This window comes from Camponotus vicinus, unplaced genomic scaffold (genome assembly GCF_025532165.1).
Source record: "Camponotus vicinus isolate PSW18456_S1 unplaced genomic scaffold, iyCamVici1.0 SCAF_9, whole genome shotgun sequence".
Taxonomy (NCBI): Eukaryota; Metazoa; Arthropoda; class Insecta; order Hymenoptera; family Formicidae; genus Camponotus; species Camponotus vicinus.
In genome coordinates, this window is record NW_028141981.1 from 9013679 (window position 1) to 9036161 (window position 22483).

At 39.3% G+C, this 22483-nt stretch overlaps 1 protein-coding gene and 2 long non-coding RNA genes across 7 annotated transcripts; 1 reads left to right on the forward strand and 2 right to left on the reverse strand.

The window, feature by feature from the left end:
• Positions 1-8397: 8397 nt before the first annotated feature.
• LOC145977008 (uncharacterized) lies at positions 8398-9583 on the reverse strand. Its single transcript, XR_014440377.1, has 3 exons — positions 9469-9583; positions 8847-9098; positions 8398-8561 (listed from the first exon to the last, which is right to left on the reverse strand). It is a non-coding gene; the product is annotated as an uncharacterized LOC145977008 (long non-coding RNA).
• Positions 8408-9834, forward strand: LOC145977007 (uncharacterized). 4 transcript variants are annotated; one of them, XR_014440375.1, is made up of 4 exons: positions 8408-8570; positions 8662-8748; positions 9003-9089; positions 9536-9834. It is a non-coding gene; the product is annotated as an uncharacterized LOC145977007 (long non-coding RNA). The 4 variants fall into 4 exon arrangements; XR_014440374.1 differs by lacking the exon at positions 9536-9834 and adding an exon at positions 9162-9317; XR_014440373.1 differs by lacking the exon at positions 9536-9834 and having other exon boundaries at positions 8410-8570; positions 9003-9317.
• Positions 9835-10246: 412 nt separating this feature from the next.
• On the reverse strand, positions 10247-18401 carry LOC145977006 (cilia- and flagella-associated protein 43-like). Of its 2 annotated transcripts, XM_083108621.1 has the most exons (8): positions 18326-18401; positions 17600-18164; positions 16745-17495; positions 15535-16198; positions 14603-15401; positions 13987-14273; positions 13107-13532; positions 10247-12987 (listed from the first exon to the last, which is right to left on the reverse strand). In XM_083108621.1, the coding sequence occupies exons 2-8, from the start codon at positions 18162-18164 to the stop codon at positions 11584-11586; spliced, it is 4896 nt and encodes a 1631-aa protein (XP_082964747.1). In that variant the 5' UTR covers positions 18326-18401; the 3' UTR covers positions 10247-11583. The 2 variants fall into 2 exon arrangements, with proteins under 2 accessions (XP_082964747.1, XP_082964746.1); XM_083108620.1 differs by lacking the exon at positions 18326-18401 and having other exon boundaries at positions 17600-18250.
• Positions 18402-22483: the final 4082 nt, after the last annotated feature.

Genomic DNA, 22483 nt, shown 5'->3' on the forward strand with positions numbered 1-22483 from the left:
GTTTTGATCTTGTCTGGAATTTCGACAAAACAAGACAAATTATTAGCTCGTGCAACTCTAATGTATTTTGTTCTCCAATTTTGATCAATGTAGGAATTCCTATCTATATCGCCGATCGACTGACGTCATTTCTATTGTACACGAAACAAATCATGCGGTTGAATGCCGGTCCACGGAATCTTTAACTTTTACATGCGGACAGCAGGTAAGTACGACGGCGGTGCAAAAAGAAAGCGGGTGAGAAGCACGCGTGACCTGTATTTAAGGTGGTTTCGAGAGACCCAGGCCCTCCTCGTACGATTCTTATTTGCAAACCGTCCCCTCTCCGTGGTGCACGCAAACGTGAGAACCGTGGGTCCTCGCTTTCGTCGAAGCACGTGTGAAATGCGTGTAGCAGACCGCTCTAATTCGATCTAGTCGAGCAGCTAGTTGATTATACTGTAAAATGGCGATTTCCGGTCTCGTCCGTTCTAGTTCTCTTCGCGCATTTTTTTATTACTTCGCTGTCGCGACGATGTCTTCTCTTATTTTCTCCTCTCTTATTTTCTTCTCGTCGATTTAGGTAATTTTAATATGAAGAATTTCAGAGAACCGTTATTCAGGGAAACGTCATCATGCGAAGATTGAAAGATAAAAACTTGTTTCTGCATATTTTTTATCAATCTTTCTTTTTTATCTTCCTCTCTTCTAAAGAAACTAAAGTTGTCTCCCTTAATTATTATATATAATTATAAAATATTTTTTATTCAATGGATTTATAACATTTCAAATGAAAATATCACAATTTGCAATCTCATTTTTATGATGAATTTTAAATTTTTAAGAAAGTAAAAAAGATGGTTAGCTCAAGAACGCTTCTAGATCCGGCTGCGAACGCAACGATGAGGATCTTGTCGAGTCGACCTGTTCCTCGACAAGATTCATCCGCCGCGACTCTTACAGCCGCGAAACCTTTTCTCTTCTCCCTTTCGATATTTATTACGACTGTACCGAAGTCCATTCGCACCCTTATCGAGCTCTCGCCGGCCCTCCGTAACGCGCGCGTCAAGAGTCGAGAGCCGCGAGCGGCCGGGACCAATGGTCCCGAGAGCCGATTCCAATTCGATATCACACCGACGCAGCACGGAAGAAAAGAAGGGAGAGGAGGAGGAGGAGGAGGAGGCATTCGCGCACTGCACGCTACCCGCCTATATATCAGTCATCGGTAATAAATTTAGAAACAAATTGCCGGTCACCTCGACGACCCATCGCGAAAAGGCGCGATGGATCCGGCGAGGAAGGGATTGAAGCATTGCCGGGGGAATAGGGCAGCGGACGAGCCGCAAAGCAAACAACAATAATAATTATTTGATACGAGTCGACGGAAGAGAGAGAAAGAAAATGGGGAGGAGGGAGGGAAAGAGCTTATGCCAAGTTTGTAATATCTGTAATGGGCTGTTCTACTCGAGTGACCTGTCGGCCGGCGCTGAATTAATGGCGGCCGAGATTTCGCGTGGAAACGAGACGATCGGTACGAATGCGCTAAGGAATAAGGGAGGAGGGATGATCGAAAGAGAGAGAGGAAAAGTGTGTGTGTATGTGTGAAAGAGAGAGAGAAAGAGAGAGTGGTAAAAGCGGCCACATAGGAAAAAGGGGCCTACGGAGTGGAAGATCGTCGATCTCCCTGGCTCTCTTTCTCAAGGCAATCGGCAGTCTTGAATCGTGACGCACGAGTATACTCGCCGACCCTTACCGTATATCGGGTGAACGAGTCCGGCTCGCGTAATCGAATTTCCATCTAACGTGGAATGAGTTTTTCTATTAACGGATATTCTTATATTAATGAAAGATTAGACGAGGCAGGGATATGTTCTTTCACTCAAGAAGTCGCAATGTGTATGTTTTATTTAAAAATGTTGTAATTAAAGTACAAAAGGAATGAGGACAACTCAAATTTTTTTAACTCGAGATGAACTTCATTTTTGGCTTAAAGTAAACTTTATAATGCATAGATTGCGAAATTTCCAGATGGACCAAGTTACTGTTCCAGAGAAAATGGCTGGGGAAATAAATATTTTTCAAGAGTAAAAATTAAAAATTCTTTTAAGGATAAAAATTAAACGGTAACTCAGTTCATTGGAAATTTGCATATTCGCAATCTACGCATCATAAACTCTATTTTAAGCCAAAAATGTAACATCCGAGTTGGGAAAATTTTAGGCAACAAAACTGTAGACATTTGTCCGTATTTTTTATGAAATTTTACAACGGTTTTTTCTTTAATGTTGAAAAATTTTTATCGTCAGTATTGGTTGCTTTGAATTATTTTAATTCACATGACGAATACGTATTACTATCTGTCTTTCCTATTTATTATTTTTCGATTATCCATTGTGTCGGTCTCAATATTAATTTCATGTATCGGGTATTTCGCGTTTTTTTGGTTATTTCGCGTTGATCATTCTCTTACATGCTTATATACATACATAAATATATTTATATTTACTCTCAGTTCACTCTCTCTTTTCATACATGCACATGCATTTTCACATAATTATGTTTATACTCTGTTTCAAAGAGTATACATTAGAGGCATTATATCAGCTGACAGCTGTTACCTTTTAGAGCAATAATCATTCTTTTTAAATCGCTCACAATTATCATTGTTGCTTGCATAATAAAGATTATCACTATTATTATTATTAATAATATTATTTCCAATAGCTAAATATACTGGCAATTTAACTGGTCGTTAAATTGTAATCGTAATATCGTTATTCGAAATGGTTATAATAATCTCGTTGTGTGTCGATTTAAAAGGTGAATGTACAATGATACGCACTCGTCTCCTCTCAGAAAGGGTCATCACGAGTGCGTGCACTAGCATAGCTGTGGCTGGAAAGCTCGCGCTAATTGAATGGGAAGTCGTTCGGGGCAAACCGCGGAGCGTGTTCGTTTCGACCGTCCCTGGCGCATTTATGGCGGTCGCTTGATGCGCTCCTAATTGCCTGAAAAAAATGTGCCCCATCCGTGCGACTGTACTCCGAGAATGGAAATTTCGACGGTAAAACGATAGACGCGAGCGTAATTGGCTGCTTTATTAGGCACACCTATTTTTCATATCACTCTCATGCGTTTTTGTAACGAGACTTTGATTTAATTATGCAAACTATATGTATCCGCCCGGATCTATCGCGAGCGAAACCTTTAGATGCGGATTTTTAAAATTTTATACACATATACAAGTTGATAAGTCGGCGGAATTGATTTTCAAATAACAACTATGCACGTCGAGAATAAATCGTTGATTATTAAATTAGTTTTCACGATTACATTCGATGCGATTATTACGAGGCTATTCGCAATTATTATGCTAATTATTTCAAAATTAAAAAAAAATGTTTTGCTAATGGATTTGTAGTTATTACAACAAAAATTTATTGCAATCTTTTTTGTAATAGAATAATGTTTATAACATATTTCTAGCAGCAAATTCTAGTAATACCTTTTGGCAAATTTAGGTCCCATTGCCAAATATCAATGGCTGCATTGGATAAATAAAAAAGTTTGATATGACAATTAGCGATGTTTATAAGAGAAACTATTTATGTATATACCACAATCCAATTTTACAACAAATATTGATTAGGCTTAACATGGATAAGCGACACAGAAAGTTTTTTTTTTTCTAAATTTTATTAACAGTTCGGATATGAATTTTGTTCTTGTCATTTAGATTGATTAAGTGCAAAACATGTGCGATATCACAGTACTTGCTAATCATTTATCAATTAATTTTTCGTATCTAGAAAATTGTTACTGTAATTGCAGGATCATTTTTTTTGAGTGCAACATGCATTTGATCGTAACGCATCATTTTCCACTCATTCCGAGTCCCTTCACCGTGGACGTCCTCGTTCATCATAATAGCGTGCATTAGTCAAAAACAGGATCATTTGGACCCGGAATCACCGTCGGCGAAAAAACGAAATTACTGATACGTGGCAATGGTCATTAGTATCCAATCAGGGAAAGAGAAAAAGACAGGTCTGAGAGAAACAGAGAGAGGAAGAGGGGGGAAGGGAGGGCGAGGGTGAGAGAATCAGGCTCCTTGCGCAGAGGAACATTTCCATGCGAATCATCCGTCGGGCGTGCGACCGAGTATGCGTTGCCGCAACATCGACAAGGATCGCTTCTTGCGGTATCGGCATGCAAACTCATTATGCATCGGCGGACAGTGCACATGTGATTTTCGCGAGCGAGTAAGGAGAATTGCGCCGCGCTCGTCGCGTGCAACCAATCGCATGTTACACGTGACGCATTGTTCTGCGCACTACGCTCGAGGATACGCTCCCTCGATCGTAAATATCGCACACGGACGGCGTGCAAGGACTCGTTGTTTGTCCACTTCGTATCAATCGCTGTGGGAAAAAAGTTTTCGTTACACTACACTAGTAATCAGCGGTTTTCTATCGCTCCACGACGGATTTACTTTCGCCCAAAATAAAAAGAAAAATGTATACAACAATTTTATATTTTTGAGTTTTTACGGCTAAAATCTTAATTTAATTCAAATCTATCTGTTTTTTAATAAAAATTAAGTTTGGATTAAGTTAGGATTTCTTCAAGTGTTGATGCAGGGGAAGGAACGAAATTCTCTCGTTTATAAGTATTTAGTTAAATATTTATATGTACAACTAATATAACTCGTGCTGGAAGAAGTTAAAAAACTATTGTATTTAATATTTGTTTTTATCATATAATTTAAGTGTTAATAATTTTTTAATAAACAACGAGCAGCAAACGACAGCTAAAACATTTTGAAGATCACTCAGGAAAATGATTTTGATAATTACACGGTTTTATTTACGAATATACACAAAATAAAGATATATTTAATTTGTATATTTTTTATTTATTTTTATTTTTCTTCACTCTCTCGTTTATAATTTAGACAAGTAGTTATATTAGTTAGCTATTACATTGTATTAATTGTTAAAGTATTAAGTAATTAAAAAATCTTCAATATAATAAATTTTCAAGAACCGTCATTGGAAACACAATGCCGCGTATAAAAATCGAATTATTCTTAGAATCGCTAGAATTAGATACGCTAAAATTTTCCTGACACTAGATAATGTGCTTCTTCAACATTTCCACCTCGAAAACAATATATATCACAGAAAGCCATAAGGAGACAAGGCGCCTCCCGAGTTTCCAAAAGCCAAAAAGCCGGCGTAAAATTCGGCGTGATGAGCGTGACGGCCGCGAAACATCTGGCGGGACGTTTTCCGAAACAGGTAATACGGGGAGAGTCTCAGAACATAATGATATAGTGGGGCTGGTGGTAAAGGGCGAGATCCTCCCGCTGCTAATTAAAATCTGCCCGCGGAATACATTACCGGGGCCCCACCGCCGCATATATGTAGCCGGGGACCCAAAGTGGAAAACAACGCCCACCGCGCCCAGCCGATTTGACACTTCATTATTCGCCGGCCACGTGGGACCCTGTCATTAAAACGAGATTAGTCTCGTAATCGTAAAGTCCGACCGACAAGGCCTCCTTCTACTACTTCGTTCGCTCGCGCGCCCAAGCTACAAAGTAGAATAAAGATGATAATAAGCACCGGTCGTATTTCAAGTCTCCACCGCGGCCGGCGCCGAAAGAGCCGAAAGCTCGCCCACGAACGGATCCTCCAGAAAGTTATGTCAGAAAACTTGTCCAGGAAGGATTTTTAAAAGTTTTAAAGATTGTAACTAAAGAAACAAAAAAGTCAACTTTTCTAGAAACGCTCGAGAAATCATTTTGCTTGTCCAGGAAAACGAATATATAACTCATTATTCATTGATTTCAATCAATCTATTTATACGACATTATAAAAAAGTTATTAAAATTATTAAAATTAAAAGATTTATAGAGAATTATATTTTAATTTATTATTTTAAATTACTTTAATTGCTTTAATATTACTTTTTTTTATTTTCATATAAGTGACAATTAAATTCCTTTTGGATTTGCGTTTATAAAATTGACAATCTTTCGTTTGATTCGACAACGAAGTTTCTAAAAATGATAATGTATGTCGGCGAAAATCGGTCGTGCCTCGCAAATTCTGTTGGTTAACTATTGGTACCATGACGGGATGGAACGTCACCTGCATTCAGTCCAATCCGCCGAAAACGGACGAAGGGTGATGTTAACGCGTCCCAACCGATTCGCCGCCACTTCGCACACGTCGACTCGGTGCATACGCAAATATCCTGCCGCGGTAGAAACGTCCAGCTTACGGAGGATTAATGTCACGTCTTGGCAGAGTCCACCCGTGGGACCAACGGGAACAAAAGTACTCGCTCGGTCTCAAGTATGCGTCTGCTTCCTCAGAGTAAGCTAGGAGAAAATGTGCGATACGATAAAAACTTTCCGCATTTTGTGCGTTTGACATTAGAATATCGTGTTTTTTTTTCGAAATCCTGGAATAAAGCGGATGAAACTTTCTTTTGACATTTATTTTATTAATATAGGATAAATCGATGTAAAACGTCCGGCAACAGGAGTCAATAGATGACAGTACAGAATCAACAAGAAATCGCATAGAACTGCTCTAAATGCGATTTCATACTTTAAAAAATTACAAAATTAATAATTTTGTAGGAAAAAAATTATAAAACTTATTGATAAGTATTTTTAATCATTTAACAATTTTATAAAAGTAATTATCATTATGTTTACATATGTTTCCTCATTGTATTTATGACGATATAACTTGTAAAATATAACTGGTGACAGCTATATATATGTTTTTTCTATTTGATATGTCAAATATTTTTCTTTAAAAATGCAAGAATGCCTTACATAAAGGTACATCCTATTATAATATTTTTTTTAACCAACAGACTAGGGACAAAATATATAAAAGAAGAATTACAAGAGCGGAAAGAGAGCAAAAAGATATTGCTAAAAGCAATGATGAAGGTCAAGGTACTATAAATGGGAGTTCATGCTTTCCTAAGAAAAAATAGAGAACGATATTTTTATTGAGTTAAAATTTAATTCTATTTTATTAAATTTTTATATTTCGTCGAATTTTATAATTAGAAAAAATTATTTTTTGTTTATTACTCAAGCGTTTTTCACCAAAGTTTTTCGGGGAAAAACGTCTTTTTCAATATTTTCAAAAAGTTGTTCTCATAATTAAAATGCTTCAATTAATTAAAAATTATTAATTGTAATATTAGTAACTGTGTAAATTTCAATTACCAATGAAATATATTTATCTTCATTATAAGTATATTACATCATTTTACTCTACATTAAAGATTAATATTTTGCATTAAGATTTGTGTTAAACATCAATACATTAAATAAATTTGAAGATTTTACATGTTAATTAATGTTATAAAAATAGATGTGTGTTATTCATATCGCATGATTAGTTTTCGTTCATCGTTCAAGATTCGAGCAAACAAACATTAAAAATAATAAGCATCAATTATATGATATACGATCGGATATTAGAGTAGAACTGAAGCGTTTGAAGAATCGATCCGCATTCGTAATATATCGAGTATGGGTTTCCGAAGCGAGCGAGAGAATTTCCTCGGCGCGCGTGCTCCCAAGCGCCTTTTTTATTTTGCGAATATGAGAGTTTACTGCCTCTCGCGCGCGGGGTAAGAGAGAAGAACGCATCTTTGTCTCTTTTTATGATCGGAAAGTGGCCCATGGAACGGCCGCGGTTGGGCCCGAGAGACCCAAGACGGCATCGTCTCGTAGCCGCGGCCGTCTTCTTCTTGGACGCCACGAAGAAGTACGGTGGGATAATAACGAGTTTCGTTGTCGTCCCTTTCGCCCTGCGCGAGTCGTAAAGTCAGCCGATGTTAACCCTCCCGTTCCGTCAACCACCGCGCCCGCCCGTTCGACCGTTTTTCTTCCACGGCGATGTGGACGATTGTGTCAAATTTTTATTGCGCCAACGAGCCTGTCTCGCGTTCGCCTCGCCATATACGGCATTGAAACGATGAGGAAAGAGAAAAAGGGAGAGAAAGAGAGGGAGTTTACTTCATGCTTCGTGATTGCATCGACGTTGCATCCCCCGTGGACATCGACAGATTGCAAAGGATAATGATGATAATTGTATATATGTGATAACAAATCCGATAAAATATAATAAAAGTATATGAACAAAAAGTCAGGAACAAGTTATTTAGATTTTCTGATAAATCGAATGAGAATCTTTTTATAAAAGATAAGATATAACCTGATTAATAATAAATTAAACAATAACAAAATTACAAAACAATAATATATTAAAATTCGAAGTAACATTATTGATATAATATATTTGATAATTTTATAATAGTTTTCTCTATTTGGAAAAATTTTTTCAATATGATAATTGCACATCAAGTAAATATATCGATATAATACTCTGAACTAGTTCGCATTCTGCCATTTTTTTAACCTTAATTAAATTAACTGATGTGAAAACTCTTAAATTTTAGGTAAAGAAGAGATATTCGATATAATTCCCTTTTTTATCCAGTAAATATGATGTGTTTTATGTTGCGCTGTAGCCTTCATAAATCTGTCAATGGTAAGACTTAATTATTATCAAAAATGTTGAGAAACCTATAAATTTAAATATTCAGATTCACACATTTACTGTTTGATAAACTATTATTCAGTAGGAGTTCGAAACAATTTACGAAATTATAGCAGCGATGGAGCTAGCATTTTTAAAAGGGAAAAGTTGCGGTATCGAGAAGAGAAAGGTATTAATTCTTTATAGATATATCGTAAAAAAATTCAACAACACAAATATTGTATGTGAAATGTAACAGCACATATTATGTTTATCTCAGTGAATTACTTTACAAACAAAATAGGTGATTCAAAGTTCCTATCCAATGCATTTCTTTTTTTCCTTGATAAAGTCAACTTTTTTCTTATACGTATGCGTTTATTGCACCCGAAAATTCATCCATCCATTCTGCGACACAATTGATTGCACCTCTGTGTCGAAAAGGTTATTACGAGCTGGTTGAGTCCAGGAATTCCTGCGGGAAATCTGCCCGCGACGCCTCGGAGCTGCATGGCATAACTCCGGAAAAAGGTAAAGTTCCTGGCTCGGAACAGAAAACAGAAGACCCGTAAAATTTGTTATTTTTAATAATAATTTCTTTAGATAAGCGCCATTTACTTGCGAAAAATATTTAATCATACGTATTTAATTATACGTATTTAAAAATACGTACTTAAATAATAAGAAAAAAATAAAAGCAAGATAAAAAATGAACAAATCGATAAATGAAAATAAGAAAAATAAAAATAAATATCGAAATATACAACAGATTAAAATCATTGTTTAATATAATTAAATGGATCGTTTTTCGAAGAGAAAGAGAGAGATATCCCTCTATTTCGAAATTAATCAACAAAATAAAATTTTGCGCTCGAATTGGCAATAGAAATATTCAAGATAGATGACTTACTGTACAATCCGTTATCACATTCGTGTTCCCTGGTATAGTAATATTCAATACGATGTCTATTATACAGGACTACCTGACATTTCGTGATACGTCGATATATTCTTTCTTTTTTTTTTATTCGCCGAACGAGATACACAGGAGCGAGGAGGCAAAGACGCATTACCAGATTGGCCCGCGTACGCATTCAGAGGGTCCTTTACATTCATGAAGCTTTTATTCGGTTGATTTGACTACGCGCTTCGAATGCGCGGCTCTCGATTTGATTTGCATTGATTGAAGTGGCCGGCTCTCCCGATAACGACCGTTTTTCTTCCGCGGTGTTGCGGATTCCGGATCCTGTAACTCGTTCTGTAACTCGTAGCGCGATGTTGCGTAAACACGCGTGCGAGCGCGTTTTTACCATTTATTTTAAAAGAATTTCACTGCAAATCTTAGACGAGCAAACAATTTCATATTAATCCTGCAAAGAGATCTATTCATAAATATTAATTGTTCAAAATAGTTTGTCCAATAAGATCAACTTATTTACGTTCTAAATCCATTGCTAGAAATTTAATTTAAAGGGAGAATCCTATAATATTTTATGACCACATATATATTATGAATAAATTAAAAATATTAATTAAATTTTATATAGAATAAGATATTGGAAATCTATAATATTGAAATGTAAGTTATAAACGGTTATATAAATATTGCAATGCGATATATTATCCGAATGTGAGATATATTTTTCTCTCAAATTTTATTATCCATGGAATCATAATGTTTTTTATTGTGAATGTTTTACATATTACTTAAAATATTATTATACATACACACACAAAAATAGTAAAACATATATCGGAGCAAAGCAATATTGCTGCCAGCAACAACGTGATTGAATATGAATATTGTAATACAATGTGTGCAAAATTGTTAGGATATAATAACGCGAGACTCTCCCATTTTTATCGTGAATACAAAATCAGCTGGCAATGTATTCCTCGTCGGACGCCTTACAACAGGCGTCGCGCTCCAGCACCGTGCACGACAACGGCGGTATTGTGTTGGCGTCACCGGTAGAACTCGATGATTAATCGATCGAGTTGTCACGGATATCGTTCTCTCTTCTCGCGCGCGTTGGAAACGACGCCGAAGAATAAGGCGCGTAATACCACGCGGGACGTGTAAACTGTCGCCATTAATAAAAATCATATCGCTATTAAGTCGAAAATATTTACACTGTCGCGCGGTGGACTGTTCCCTCTCTTTTAACATCGCGGCGACTCTGATCCTGAGGAGACGGATCTAAAGCCGCGGCGACGACGGAATCTAATCGTCGCGGAATGAGTCTCCACTTTTTCCTCCTTTCCTCCTTTCCAGCTTTCCTTTCCTCTCGAAGGGACCACCTGGGAATTTCCCAGATTAAATTGATTCGTACGCGCGCTTTGCGGCGACCCGATGATCCTCCGCCGCCGCCGTCGCCATCGCCATGATCATCGCATCATTCATCTCGCCGGTGTACTATTAGTACTGTTATTTATGATGAAAAAAAGCGTAGACCGCGAGAGCGGCACCCATTATGTATCGAGATCGGGTCGCCGGGTGATTTATGCCGGCGGTGCAAATTGCCGCTTGTCCTTTGTGAGACGGGCGAAGTGAAACGTCGCCGATTAAATCGGCCACGTTGATCGTGATTTAGCGAAGTTTAGGAGGGCCCGGGCACCGCCGCCTCGTGATGGCGAAATTAGCGATCGCGAGATTACGCTAAGTTTATGCGCGCGAAAAATGCAGGCGTGGCTGTGGCGTCAGCTCCTTCGTAGTTTCTGGGAGTGTGAGATGCGTACGCACACAGACACACATCGCAATTATTTATAAACTTAATTAAATTACTCGAAGATTAAGATAATGCGATGTATACCTAAGGAACGGCCGCGAATATCATGGAAAAAATTGTTTCAGGCGTCTTTTATATCTTCTTCCATAATTATCTTGATAATGAAACAGAAAAATGATATATGTAATATGTTATATTAAAAGAAACGAATCTTGAAAGCAGTTCTATTTTCTTGCCTGCAAACCCTAGATAATTAAATTCTTCATTTTTTCGAAGCGTGTCTTCTCAAAAGATTATTAATATATTTTATCCTCATCACCTAATGATTTGAAGCATTCCAATGTTGGATACGTTCGTAGTTGCAATAATTCGCGCTCGATCTGTAACACCAACAGCTCGGCGTAATTATCCTGAAGCTTCCTAATTAGATTGGATCGCTGTTTAAACAGGCGCATCTTCCGATCCATATGCTGGCATTGTCTTATCTCTCCAGCGACATCACGTTGATATTCCAATTCCCATCTCGCCACGTTCATTTCCGCGATTGTCCGGTCGAGCTCGGCGTTTCTTTTCTTCACGCAAGCGATCTTCCGTCGGAGATTTTCCAGCTTGTCCATCTCTTTGGACAAGGCTTTATCCAGAGATTTCTTCGCGAGCTCGACTTCCTTCTCGAGACGCACCGCAGTTTTATCCTCGCGCAGTCCCTTCGCCTTCCTCTTCAGGTACATTCGCATGTCCCGAGTGACCGTGAGATCCCTCAGGAAGTGCAGATCTTCCTCTAATTCCTTGAAATGCATCCTCAGGCAACGATGTTCCCATTCGGCCGACAATATCCCATGGCGAAAGTCGATCGTGCGCTTCAGAGCGTCCAGTTTGCGTGCTCCCGCGGCGATAATGTGCTCGTTAACTTGCTCGATCTCGTTACGCGGCACTAAAATGGCATCCGCAGTGTCGCGTCGTTCACCTTGCAGCTCCAGCTCCACCTGACCCCTCTTGAGTACCAGTTGTATCTCGGCATCTTGCTCGCGCAACACCCGCTCGTCCCTCGCCTTCTTCAATTGAGTCCTGAGGAGGTCCACGCTCGATTTGCAAGCATCGATCTTATGCTCGAATATCACGATCGTCTGCTCGACCATGGCTATCTCCAGCTGCTGAGCTCTGATCTTCAGTTCTATGTTAATTTTCTGGCGACGCGATTTGGTGAAGTGGTTCCAGTGATTCGCGTCGATTGATTGTGGTAATCCATCAGGTCTCATGTCGAGATTGTCGAGGATCTTTAAATAATCTATGCAATCTATCGGTAAATAAGCGGGCTTGGTATGATCTATAAGATGCTGCGCGAGGATGAGCAGATCAGGAGCAGCAACGTTCTTCAAGGACACCTTCGGCCTTCGCTTGTACTGTCGTTCAAGAAGCTCGATGTTGACTTTTGACAGCGCAGCGAATTCATATTGTAACTTCTTCGCCATCGCCTTCTCGCGAACGCAGAGTGCGTCGTGTTGCGTGAGCAAGTCTTGGTAAATGTCATGCAACTTCCACACGTGTTCCTTCAGCTTGACCTCGTATTGACGTTTCTCGGATATCTCTCGTTTCACCTTGTCATCCCCTCGCACAGCCTCGACCCGCGCCAGACTTCGCATACGACCGCGAATGTGTCGTAGCTTCAATTGATTTATCGCCGCTTCGATTGTTAACTTCAACTATAAAGTAAATAATATTCAATAAATATAAAAGTATGTATTGTAAAAGAAAAAATTAATTCAGTCATCGATGAATTGACAATGAAAAGTCAGAATCAGTGAGAGAGAGAAAGAGAGACCTGAAAGAAATCTTTCAATTTAACATCAAACTTGTCGATGCCTTCTTGCAGAAGTCCACTGATTTTAGCATAATCGGCCTCGAGCATCCTCTTGTAACGTTCGCGCTCTTGTCGGAGAACTTCTACATCCGCTTCGTACTTCTTTACGGCCTTAATATCGTCAGGCGTATATTGCTCCGGCTGTTTTTCCATCATGCACGCGGGCTTACGCACATCTATTTTGATGATCTCCTCCCAACGAATTTCCAGCACGCCGTCCATCATCTTCATCAGAGCCCGTTCGCGAAAATCATCGGCCAAGAACAATTGTCTGATTCGTTCGACTTCCAATGCTTGTCTGTCTAGAATTTCCTGCTGCGATGGTGACACGTACGGCTTTGCTTCGACTTCTTCAGGAAGCACTTGAATGATGCTCTCTACTTTCTCCTAATAGATATCGTATTTGCATATTATAAATGATTAGTGTTACTTAAAATCATAGTCGAGCAATTATTTTTATTGTATTATAACAGAAGGTAGATTAATTTTAATCTTTATGTACTTAATATAAATTTATATTTTTATTTTTATATAATTTTCAACACATTATGATGTATATGTAATTGCAAAAAATTTATTCAAACTAGTAATTTTGCGAGGAAATATTTCTTAACTATTCACAGAAATTATTCACAGAATTATATACATTGCAGTATGCTTCTGCTATTTTTAGTCATTATTTTCCAAATTGTAGGAGAGAGGAGAGGCATAAATTTCCTATGAGAGAATTCACTTTAATTTCTCTAACTTTTAAAGAAAATTGACTCTTATATTCTTCTAGGAATTAAGATCGCGGCTTTTGGGACACCCGATAGAAGCAATGTTCGTATCTCGTGTTTACCTTGGGATGCCACTGCGGATCAACAGGAACCTGCAGCATGCTCTGACCGAACATTATCCTCAGCTCGGCGTCTATATGACGTATCCTCTCGTTCCTCTCCCGTATTGCGCTCATTTCCCGCTCCTTCGCCGCGTACATGTCGTCGAAGAGCTCGTTGAAGTAGGCACGGAGCTTGCTATAATCGTGCATCAGATAACGATCGTCTAACGTCACGTGCGCGAACCCGTAAGACTCCATCTGCGAGTAATAGTAAGGCGATTGCTCGACGAACCGATGCGTCGTCATGCCTGCGAACGAGTTCCAGGCGATTAACGAGACTTAATCGAATAAAATGGAAAATTACAAGTCTCGCAGTTTCATGCAAAACAAAATCCTTAACCTTTTGCGTTCAATTTAAATTTTTTTTACTTTCATCCCCTTGCAAGTCACATTTTTTTATTACCTCTAAAAAAGTGAGGATGTAAAGCAAAGAAATATATTATAGAGAAGCATTAAAGTATTAAAATGTTATTATTTAATAAAAATGTTTAGGCGTACAAAGTATTGGTTTTAATAAATGGCGAGAATGTAATCGATTTAATGTTGCAAGATCCATCAAAGAAAATTATCATCTCACCTTCGACCGCCCGCAATTCTGCCAGCTCCTCAGGATCGGTCTCGCGCTCCTCGTCTTCAAGAAGCACATCCATCCTGCGTTTCTTGTCTTCGTGATACACTCTGACGGGTTTACTCAATTCTGCGCGAAGTTGATGGTCCGTGTAATTGCGCCATGGCTGAAAAGTATCGTCCACGATGCTACGCACCGAATCCCTGGCAAACTGCGCCCATTGTAGATGATCCTTGAAATACGGATCTTCCTCGACGAGCGGATAGTTCGTCACTTCCGTGTCACCGCGGAAGGAAAATATCGAGCGACCGAGCACGATTTGCGGATCCCAGAAGATCGTCTTGATCCAATTGGCCACACGATTCGTAGAAGCGCAGAGATGTTCGAGCTCCATGCGAACGTCCTCACGCTCGTCCTTAGCCGCCTTCAATTTCTGATCGCGATCCGTCTTGTTCAGATCGAACGCGGACACTGGCAGCCTCTCCATCTCCGGACAAGTCTCGTTGGCGTCGAGAAGTTGTTTTACGGTGGCTTTCAAGGCTGCCAGATCCCTCATAATGGCAGCCTTCTCCGCGGCGTAGAATCTTGCCTCTTTCTCCAGTTGCACGTCCTCTCGCCATTCCTCCCAAGATCCGTACTTCCTCTCGTCGGCTGCTGGGAAATCCTGTCTGATACGAGTCAACGAGGCACGAATCGCCGGATCCAGAGAAGCGTAATCGGATAGTATCTTCTCCTTCTGCTCCTCGTACCATCCATGATTCATTGGATAAGTACTTTTTGTCTCAATCATAGCTAACTCTTCGCTCTCCTATACTACAAACAAAAATTGTCAACATCATTTCATAAATAAGAGTAGCACGATGAGAGAGAAATTAAATTAAATGCAATATTAATTAAAAGAGAACAAAAAATCATACATTGCCAGTTGCATTAACACATACCTTTTTATTTTTACGATGAATGCGCACTGCGATCAGAGAACCATCCTGACCAATAGCGATCACCATGCCACCGTCGTGATCGATGATCGCTCTGCGGCTACCTGAATCGAGTCTGTGATGCGCCGACACCGTGGCGACAATCTGACGTATCGTTCTGTCGCGGACGACGACCAATCCGTCGTAGGCGCACGTGACGATCCAACGTCGATCGGCAAACACGCGAGCGAGACGCACGTGATGGCCCGTGAATGCCGCATCTGTCAAGGTCGCGATCGTGAAGTCGCGCTGCAACCTGAACGCGCATAATTGCCGTTCTAGATAAGGTGAGCCTATCAGCAATAGGCCACTGCCGGGCGCTTGAGACAACTCGCAGAAGAGCGCTGGTAGTGTTACTATGTCGCTAATTTCGTCGATCAAGCGATCCTGCGACACGTCGTCGTACGACACATCGTACACGAGAAATTGATGACCCGCCGCGGAGCACAGCTGATGCCTGACGTAGAGCGCGAACACTTTCAGGCTCCTACGTGCTTCGTCGTCGTACAGCACCAGGTCGACGAGGCGCCTCCTCGTCCGGAGCTGGGCGATCACGCTCCACGGCTTGTCGCGCCGCAGGTCTATGCAATAGCAATTGCCCGTATCCTTTTGCGCGGCGATCAGGAATCTGCCGGCAACATAAATCGACCAGTGAGAGGTGTATAATCCGTTGAAATAACGAGCGTTTATCGACGCTCGAAACTAAATACGTTTGGCGGAGGTATATTTAAAAGAGAGTCTATCGGCTGTGTATGTATGTGTATATGTGCCCTTTTGCCTATGGGAACGAAACATGGAAAATTAACAGTTACGTAATAGAAAATCATGTTGTGAAATATAATGAACGATACTGATACACAAAGAACATTCTCACGTGTTGCAATTTTATTTATCTTTTATCTACATACTTTTATTAGAAATTAGATAGGTAAAAGTTTTAATTTTTTAATTTGATTTGTAAAATATTATTGCGCTCTTGTCTAAAATTTCGCTTTTTGTTTAAAATTGTATATTTAATACATCTTGTAGATTTTGTAAAGATATAAAATAAAAATGAACAAAATTCTTGATTAAAATCTATTGATATTATTAACAATAGGATATATTAACAATTTATATTACAAATTTTATAAAATTGAATTTAATAATTAATTTAATAATATTTTAAGCTTACTTGCCAGAGAGAGAGAATTTTATGAGATCCAAGGATTTTCTCTGAAGACGAAAATATGTCAGTATCGTTGGTTGTTCCGGATTAGTGACACCTAGGATCGTCATCTCACCTTGATCGCTGATAACGGCGATCATTGGATCATTCGGATGTGACGTTTGAGCAGATATAACTCCTTCCATGTCGAGCTCTACTTTCGCGACTTCACTGCCGCTATAGCATTCGAGGATGGTCAACTCCTTGAGTTCATCCGTCACCGCGAGATGATGGCACCAAGGGTACAGGAAATCGACAAATTGATATTTACTGCCATGGTGTAAGTATCTGTAGATTGTTGGCGTGGTGCCTTCGTCCTCGGGGAGGACTATCTGCATCAGGTATCCCTCGAGAGTATAATAGAAGAGCCAGTCGTTTCTGAAGGGATGCGCGACCAATATATGCGGCTTGTAAATCGACTTGACGTACCACTGCTTGCGCCAAGCGTTGGTCTTCGGATCCTCCTTAAAGTAGCGGATTTGACAGAAAGTCGTCCTGAGGATAATCCCTTCGCGAAACCAGCACACGGCCGGCATCTCGATATCCATGCAAATTCCGCAGCGTTGCGAAACAACGATGCGGCGAACATCAGTACCATCGTAGCCGCTCAAATATATGTGACCATTTCCATCGGTGATGGCCAGTAAAGGATGACTCGACGTGGGGCACCAGCTGATGCCGAAGATCATAGCTTCCTCCGGTAATTTGACTTCGTAATCTTTGCACAAAGAAATATATACATATTTTAAGATCTTCAACCGAGATATGTCATGCCATTATACTTGAAAGGATTAAAATTGTTCTGGAAATAAAATCACATGCCTTTCGGGATGGCAATCTTGCCGATAACATCGAGTTCCCAGGTGAGCAATCTCCCGCAAGTCTTTCCCATCTGACCAATGATAGTGCGTCCTACCGGAGTTATCCTGAGTATTTGACCGACTTCGTCACGTATAGGCGTGTCCACAATCGCGATTTTCTCGCCTGTTCTCCAGCACCATACGATCATAGGGAAGTTCGGGTAAGAGCCCAACGACACGAGGTGATCGCGAGACGTGAACGCAATTGCCAAGTAACCGCTTTCGCATCCTTGAATGCACTCGCAGATCTTCGTCATCGAGGGATAAGCGAGGACAAAGATTCGCGGATTCAGCGATCTCTCAGAGAAGGCGAAGATTGGCGAGGACACATGACTGGATATGCAACGAACACCGTCGCCGGTCGCATTGTTCCAGCACCAACGCAATGTCTGCTGCTTCTCGACGACGTGAAAAAATACGATGTACAAACCGGTGCACCAGGCAAGCACGTCCTTGCCGATCCAAATTATTTCCTCGATTCTACTGCCGTGTATCCAGCAGGGTGAATAACCAACAACTTGATTCATCTGCGCGAAATTTTCGCGACGATTATGATAATTAAAAATGATAATTAAAAATTATTAATTGATTATAACCAAGAAGGACTTATGATCGCGTTGACAACAGTTGAAAAAGAAACATATCGCAAACAAATTAAAGTATTCAGTAATGATGATTGTCGACTAACTCGATAATTGTAATGTTGTAGAGCGAAATAAAAAAATTATCACTATGTGTTCATAAATAATAAAGTAATTTCGGTGGATGTATTATATTGTCGAAATTACGGTATTACTATTGTTCCTTTACATCTTTCTCATAAAAACAAAATCGCACACATATTCGATATTTAATGAATTTAAATAATGCGACTTCTTGCTTATAATCATGTTGTTAATTTGTGTTGACTTTTTAAATTCCTCAACAAATATTTTCGGATTTTTTAAAGCATATTATTCAACGCTGCTGCCCCGATTGAACGACCGACAAACTTCTTATTGCCCTCGGCAATATTCGAGACTAATTTCCTATGGGGTTAAAAGTTTCCATTGTTCTCTATTGTGAAGGCAACAACATAAAAACCCGAAACCTCAACACATTCAGTTACTCAACATTACATTATATAAACGTTTTCTTTTTTATGATAAAAAAGAAGATCGAATCAGATAAATATATTTTTTTAGTATTAGATATGAAATTTAATTACTGAATATTGCATTTTACAATAATTTTGTGTCATTAAAAACAATCTTATTAAATTAAAATACGTAATTTATTTAATGTGTATTGAAAATCAATGATAATTTCTATAATATCATGTATATATGTATTATAATATGTTAAAAAAATTTCATAAAATTAATTAAAGATGTGCTTTCCATGGTTCCATAATACAACATGTTGGTGGCAAGTAATATCTTTTGAAAACGATAGAAGACATAACGTTCATTCATTCGTCCAACATATTACTAACGATGAAGTGGAAGGCATTCAACTTGGAGAATTACCTGTTTAACTGTTGCGCCTCTGTTGTCTTTGTTCAATTCAACTAGTGACAACTATTCTCCGACAACATCCTTCATATTTATTATCTAACTGTGTTTTAAAAGATTCTGACGGAAGATGGATTTATTCCCATTGAAACGAGGTATTCATCGCTTTATCGATTCAGCTCAATAAAGCTGCGCTTGAGAAACAAAACGAAATAAATAACTAAAAATTTTTTACTGAAGAAACCGGAGATCCGAAATCGGGAATACGCACTTTTAGAATAAATTAAGCGTAGATAAATTTACTTGAAAAAATTGTCGATATATTTATTTAAAAAAATTTTTTTTAGAAATATAACTTGTTAATAAAAAAAAATGAAAGAATCATTTTTCTCTCTTGGGAACAATTAACGAAATTTGTTATTGCATAATATTTTTCAATAATCGTATGATTGAAAGATTTTTTTATACGTATGTTTGACAAGATTTTTATGTATGTATATTTTTTTTAAATTTGTTATATAACCAATAATTTTGAGCTTATAAACATCATTCTATTTTTTCATTTAATATAAAAATAAAAAGTCGCTATATATTTGTTCCTATAATTATTGTTTACGAATAATTTCGCATTTTTGTGCTCCAAGAAGGGTATTTTCTTCGAGTGTACATCGGTGACGACGACAGATATTTGGTTCCTTTAACAGAAGAGTCAGCCGATCTCCCTCTCTCGAAGAAAGAGTTTGGCAGGCTTAAGACAAAAGGTGATTAGGATACGCGCAGTCGATGGTGGTTTATAAAGACCCCCATAGCGTAGCGTGATGAGGTCAACCAGCAGGGAGTCATCCCCGTATAGCGAGGCCCGATCAAAAACTTATCCTTGCCACGTGATATACTGCCCGTGAATGCCTGCCAAGCGTTCTCCCTTCGCTCATTCTCGGTTCCCTCTCTTTCCCTCAACGTTTCGTCCTTCCCTGCTCTCTCTCTTTCCCTCCCCTTCGACCTGGTCCTGGCTGCCCTCTCTGACCGGCAATCTGACTGACTGACTGACTGCCTACCTTGAGACTGTCCGATCTCGTATCCTCGCGTATCCGCGACCGAAGAGACCACTCGCTTCATTCGCGCTGGCCGTACGCCATCGTTTCGTCATTAAAGTGACGCCCGCTGAGATTTGTATTTGCATAACCCAACGACCGCGTACGATCGGCGTTATCGACGAATGCCGGTGAACAACGAGCGGCGTCGTCTTTCCGATGCTTAGACCGACTCGCGTGGGAATCTGAAAAGCGGTGACGATACATCATGCACCTTGCACGGAGAGGAATGCACTCGATTCCTCTGATCATTTTTACGCACGATACTTTGATCAGCTGTAACTTTTCATTCAAGCGCACTTTGAAGAATATTTTAAATAACACTTCTCCAATTTTGTATAGCATAAAACGGTATAATATGTCTTATATTTAAGTCAATATAAAATACATTTATGATGAATATATTTTATTGGTAGTTGAAATACAAAGATCTATTAATATTACAATTAATAATTGCACGATTTTTTGATTAATAGAAGTATTCTAATTATGAAATCAATTTTTTTTAATACTGAAAAAGGCATTTTCCCTCGGACTTCATCTTAGATAACTGTAATTAACAAAAATAATGTTCCCTTTAAATTATAAAATTCGATGAAATATATAAAGTTCATATTTTAAATAAGTAAATCTCAATAAAAATATTAAATATTTATAAGGATTGCATCTTTCTTTATTGCATCTTTTTCTATTTTTTTCAAAAAAATAGATACTTAGATTTGCCTTCCGTCATTGCTTCTAGCAAAGCCTCTTTGTTCAATTGTACCCTTGTAGTTTTTCTCTTATATGTTTTGCCCATAATTTAGTCAAAATAAATAATAAAAAAATAGAACTAGGAAACTAGAACTCATATTACTCTTATATGGAGCATTTCTGCATTTTAAAAGTATTTTCTTATATATGTGGAATAGAAAAAATATTTGTACACTGTTTTGTCACCGGTTATATTTTATAAATTACAACTTTAGAAATATAGTGAGAACAAACATGACACTCAATTTTATGGAATGAAACATGACTAAAAATACTTATCAATAAATTTTACAATTTTTTCAAAAATTATTGATTCTTTTAAATCTAAAATCGCATTTAGAGTAGTTCTGTGTGTAGTTTTCCTGTTAATGATTATCTATTTCCGTTTCGATACCATATTACTAAGCTCATTATGTCTAAGTAATAAGGGATATTTTCCCTGCCGGAGCGTATTATCGTTTTACTCTATAAAAAAATCAGATTTTTAAGCAAATAGGAATATTTATATGAATACACGAGGTAAAGAAATTATACAAAGAACATAGAGTTTTGAAAGAGTAATTATCATCCATTGGTGCAATTTTATGCGATATTACAGCTTTCTTTACTTTTACGCGGAAGACAGATACACATCCCGATAGTTGAGATATTTCTACACGTAGGCTATGCGTGATCGCTTAACGCTGGTGTATTCGCGTTTAATCTTGCGATCTCGTGCATTGACTCCCGGGAAAGGCAAGGCGCGCGCGTCCCGCGAGGACGGCGGAAAAAAATAGCGATCCGAGACGGAAAGAGCGGCACGGAGGCAAAGGAGCATCATCCGCGCGCGTATACGCGTCGGTCGTTCCTCAACCGGCACGCACACGTGCTGCGCGACGAGCGACCGCCGTCCGTCTCGTATCACATCGTCCGTGCAGTGTGGGAAACCGCGCCGCATCCGAGAGATAGGGGAGAACGAGAGGGAGGCTGTGCTCGAAAAGAGGGAAAGAGGAAGAGGGAACGACTCGAAACGCGGCGAAGTAGCATTTAATCAGAGCCCCGCGTCGAAGTGCACGGTACACGTGTATACCGTGTATACCGCGAGAGGAGGGAAGAGGGGAGGGAGGGAGGGAGGAGGAAGGGAGCGGAGAGCGGTATATGGTTCGGTTAGTTTTTGCTCGGGAGGTTGCCTGGAAATTGGCGCCAAATTAGTAAGGAGGACGAGGCGAGGCGAGGCTCCACGGTGCCTTGGGCTGCGTGACGCGAGACATTAAAAGTAACCTCTGCTCTTGTACACCCCCGACCCTCCGCCGATCGCTGCCGCTTCTCTCCCGTTCCCCATCCCTCCATCATACTCGGGATCGCATCTTTCTCGCTCTTTTCCCTGTAGCATCGCAGCAACCATTTCTTCCTTCTTTCTCCTGCTCCTCCTCCTCTTCTTCTCCTTCTTCGTCTTCTTCTTCTTCTTCTTCTCTTCCTTCACCTCCTCCGCAGAGATGTCCGTGCTCCGGAGAAACGAGCAGCAGCTTA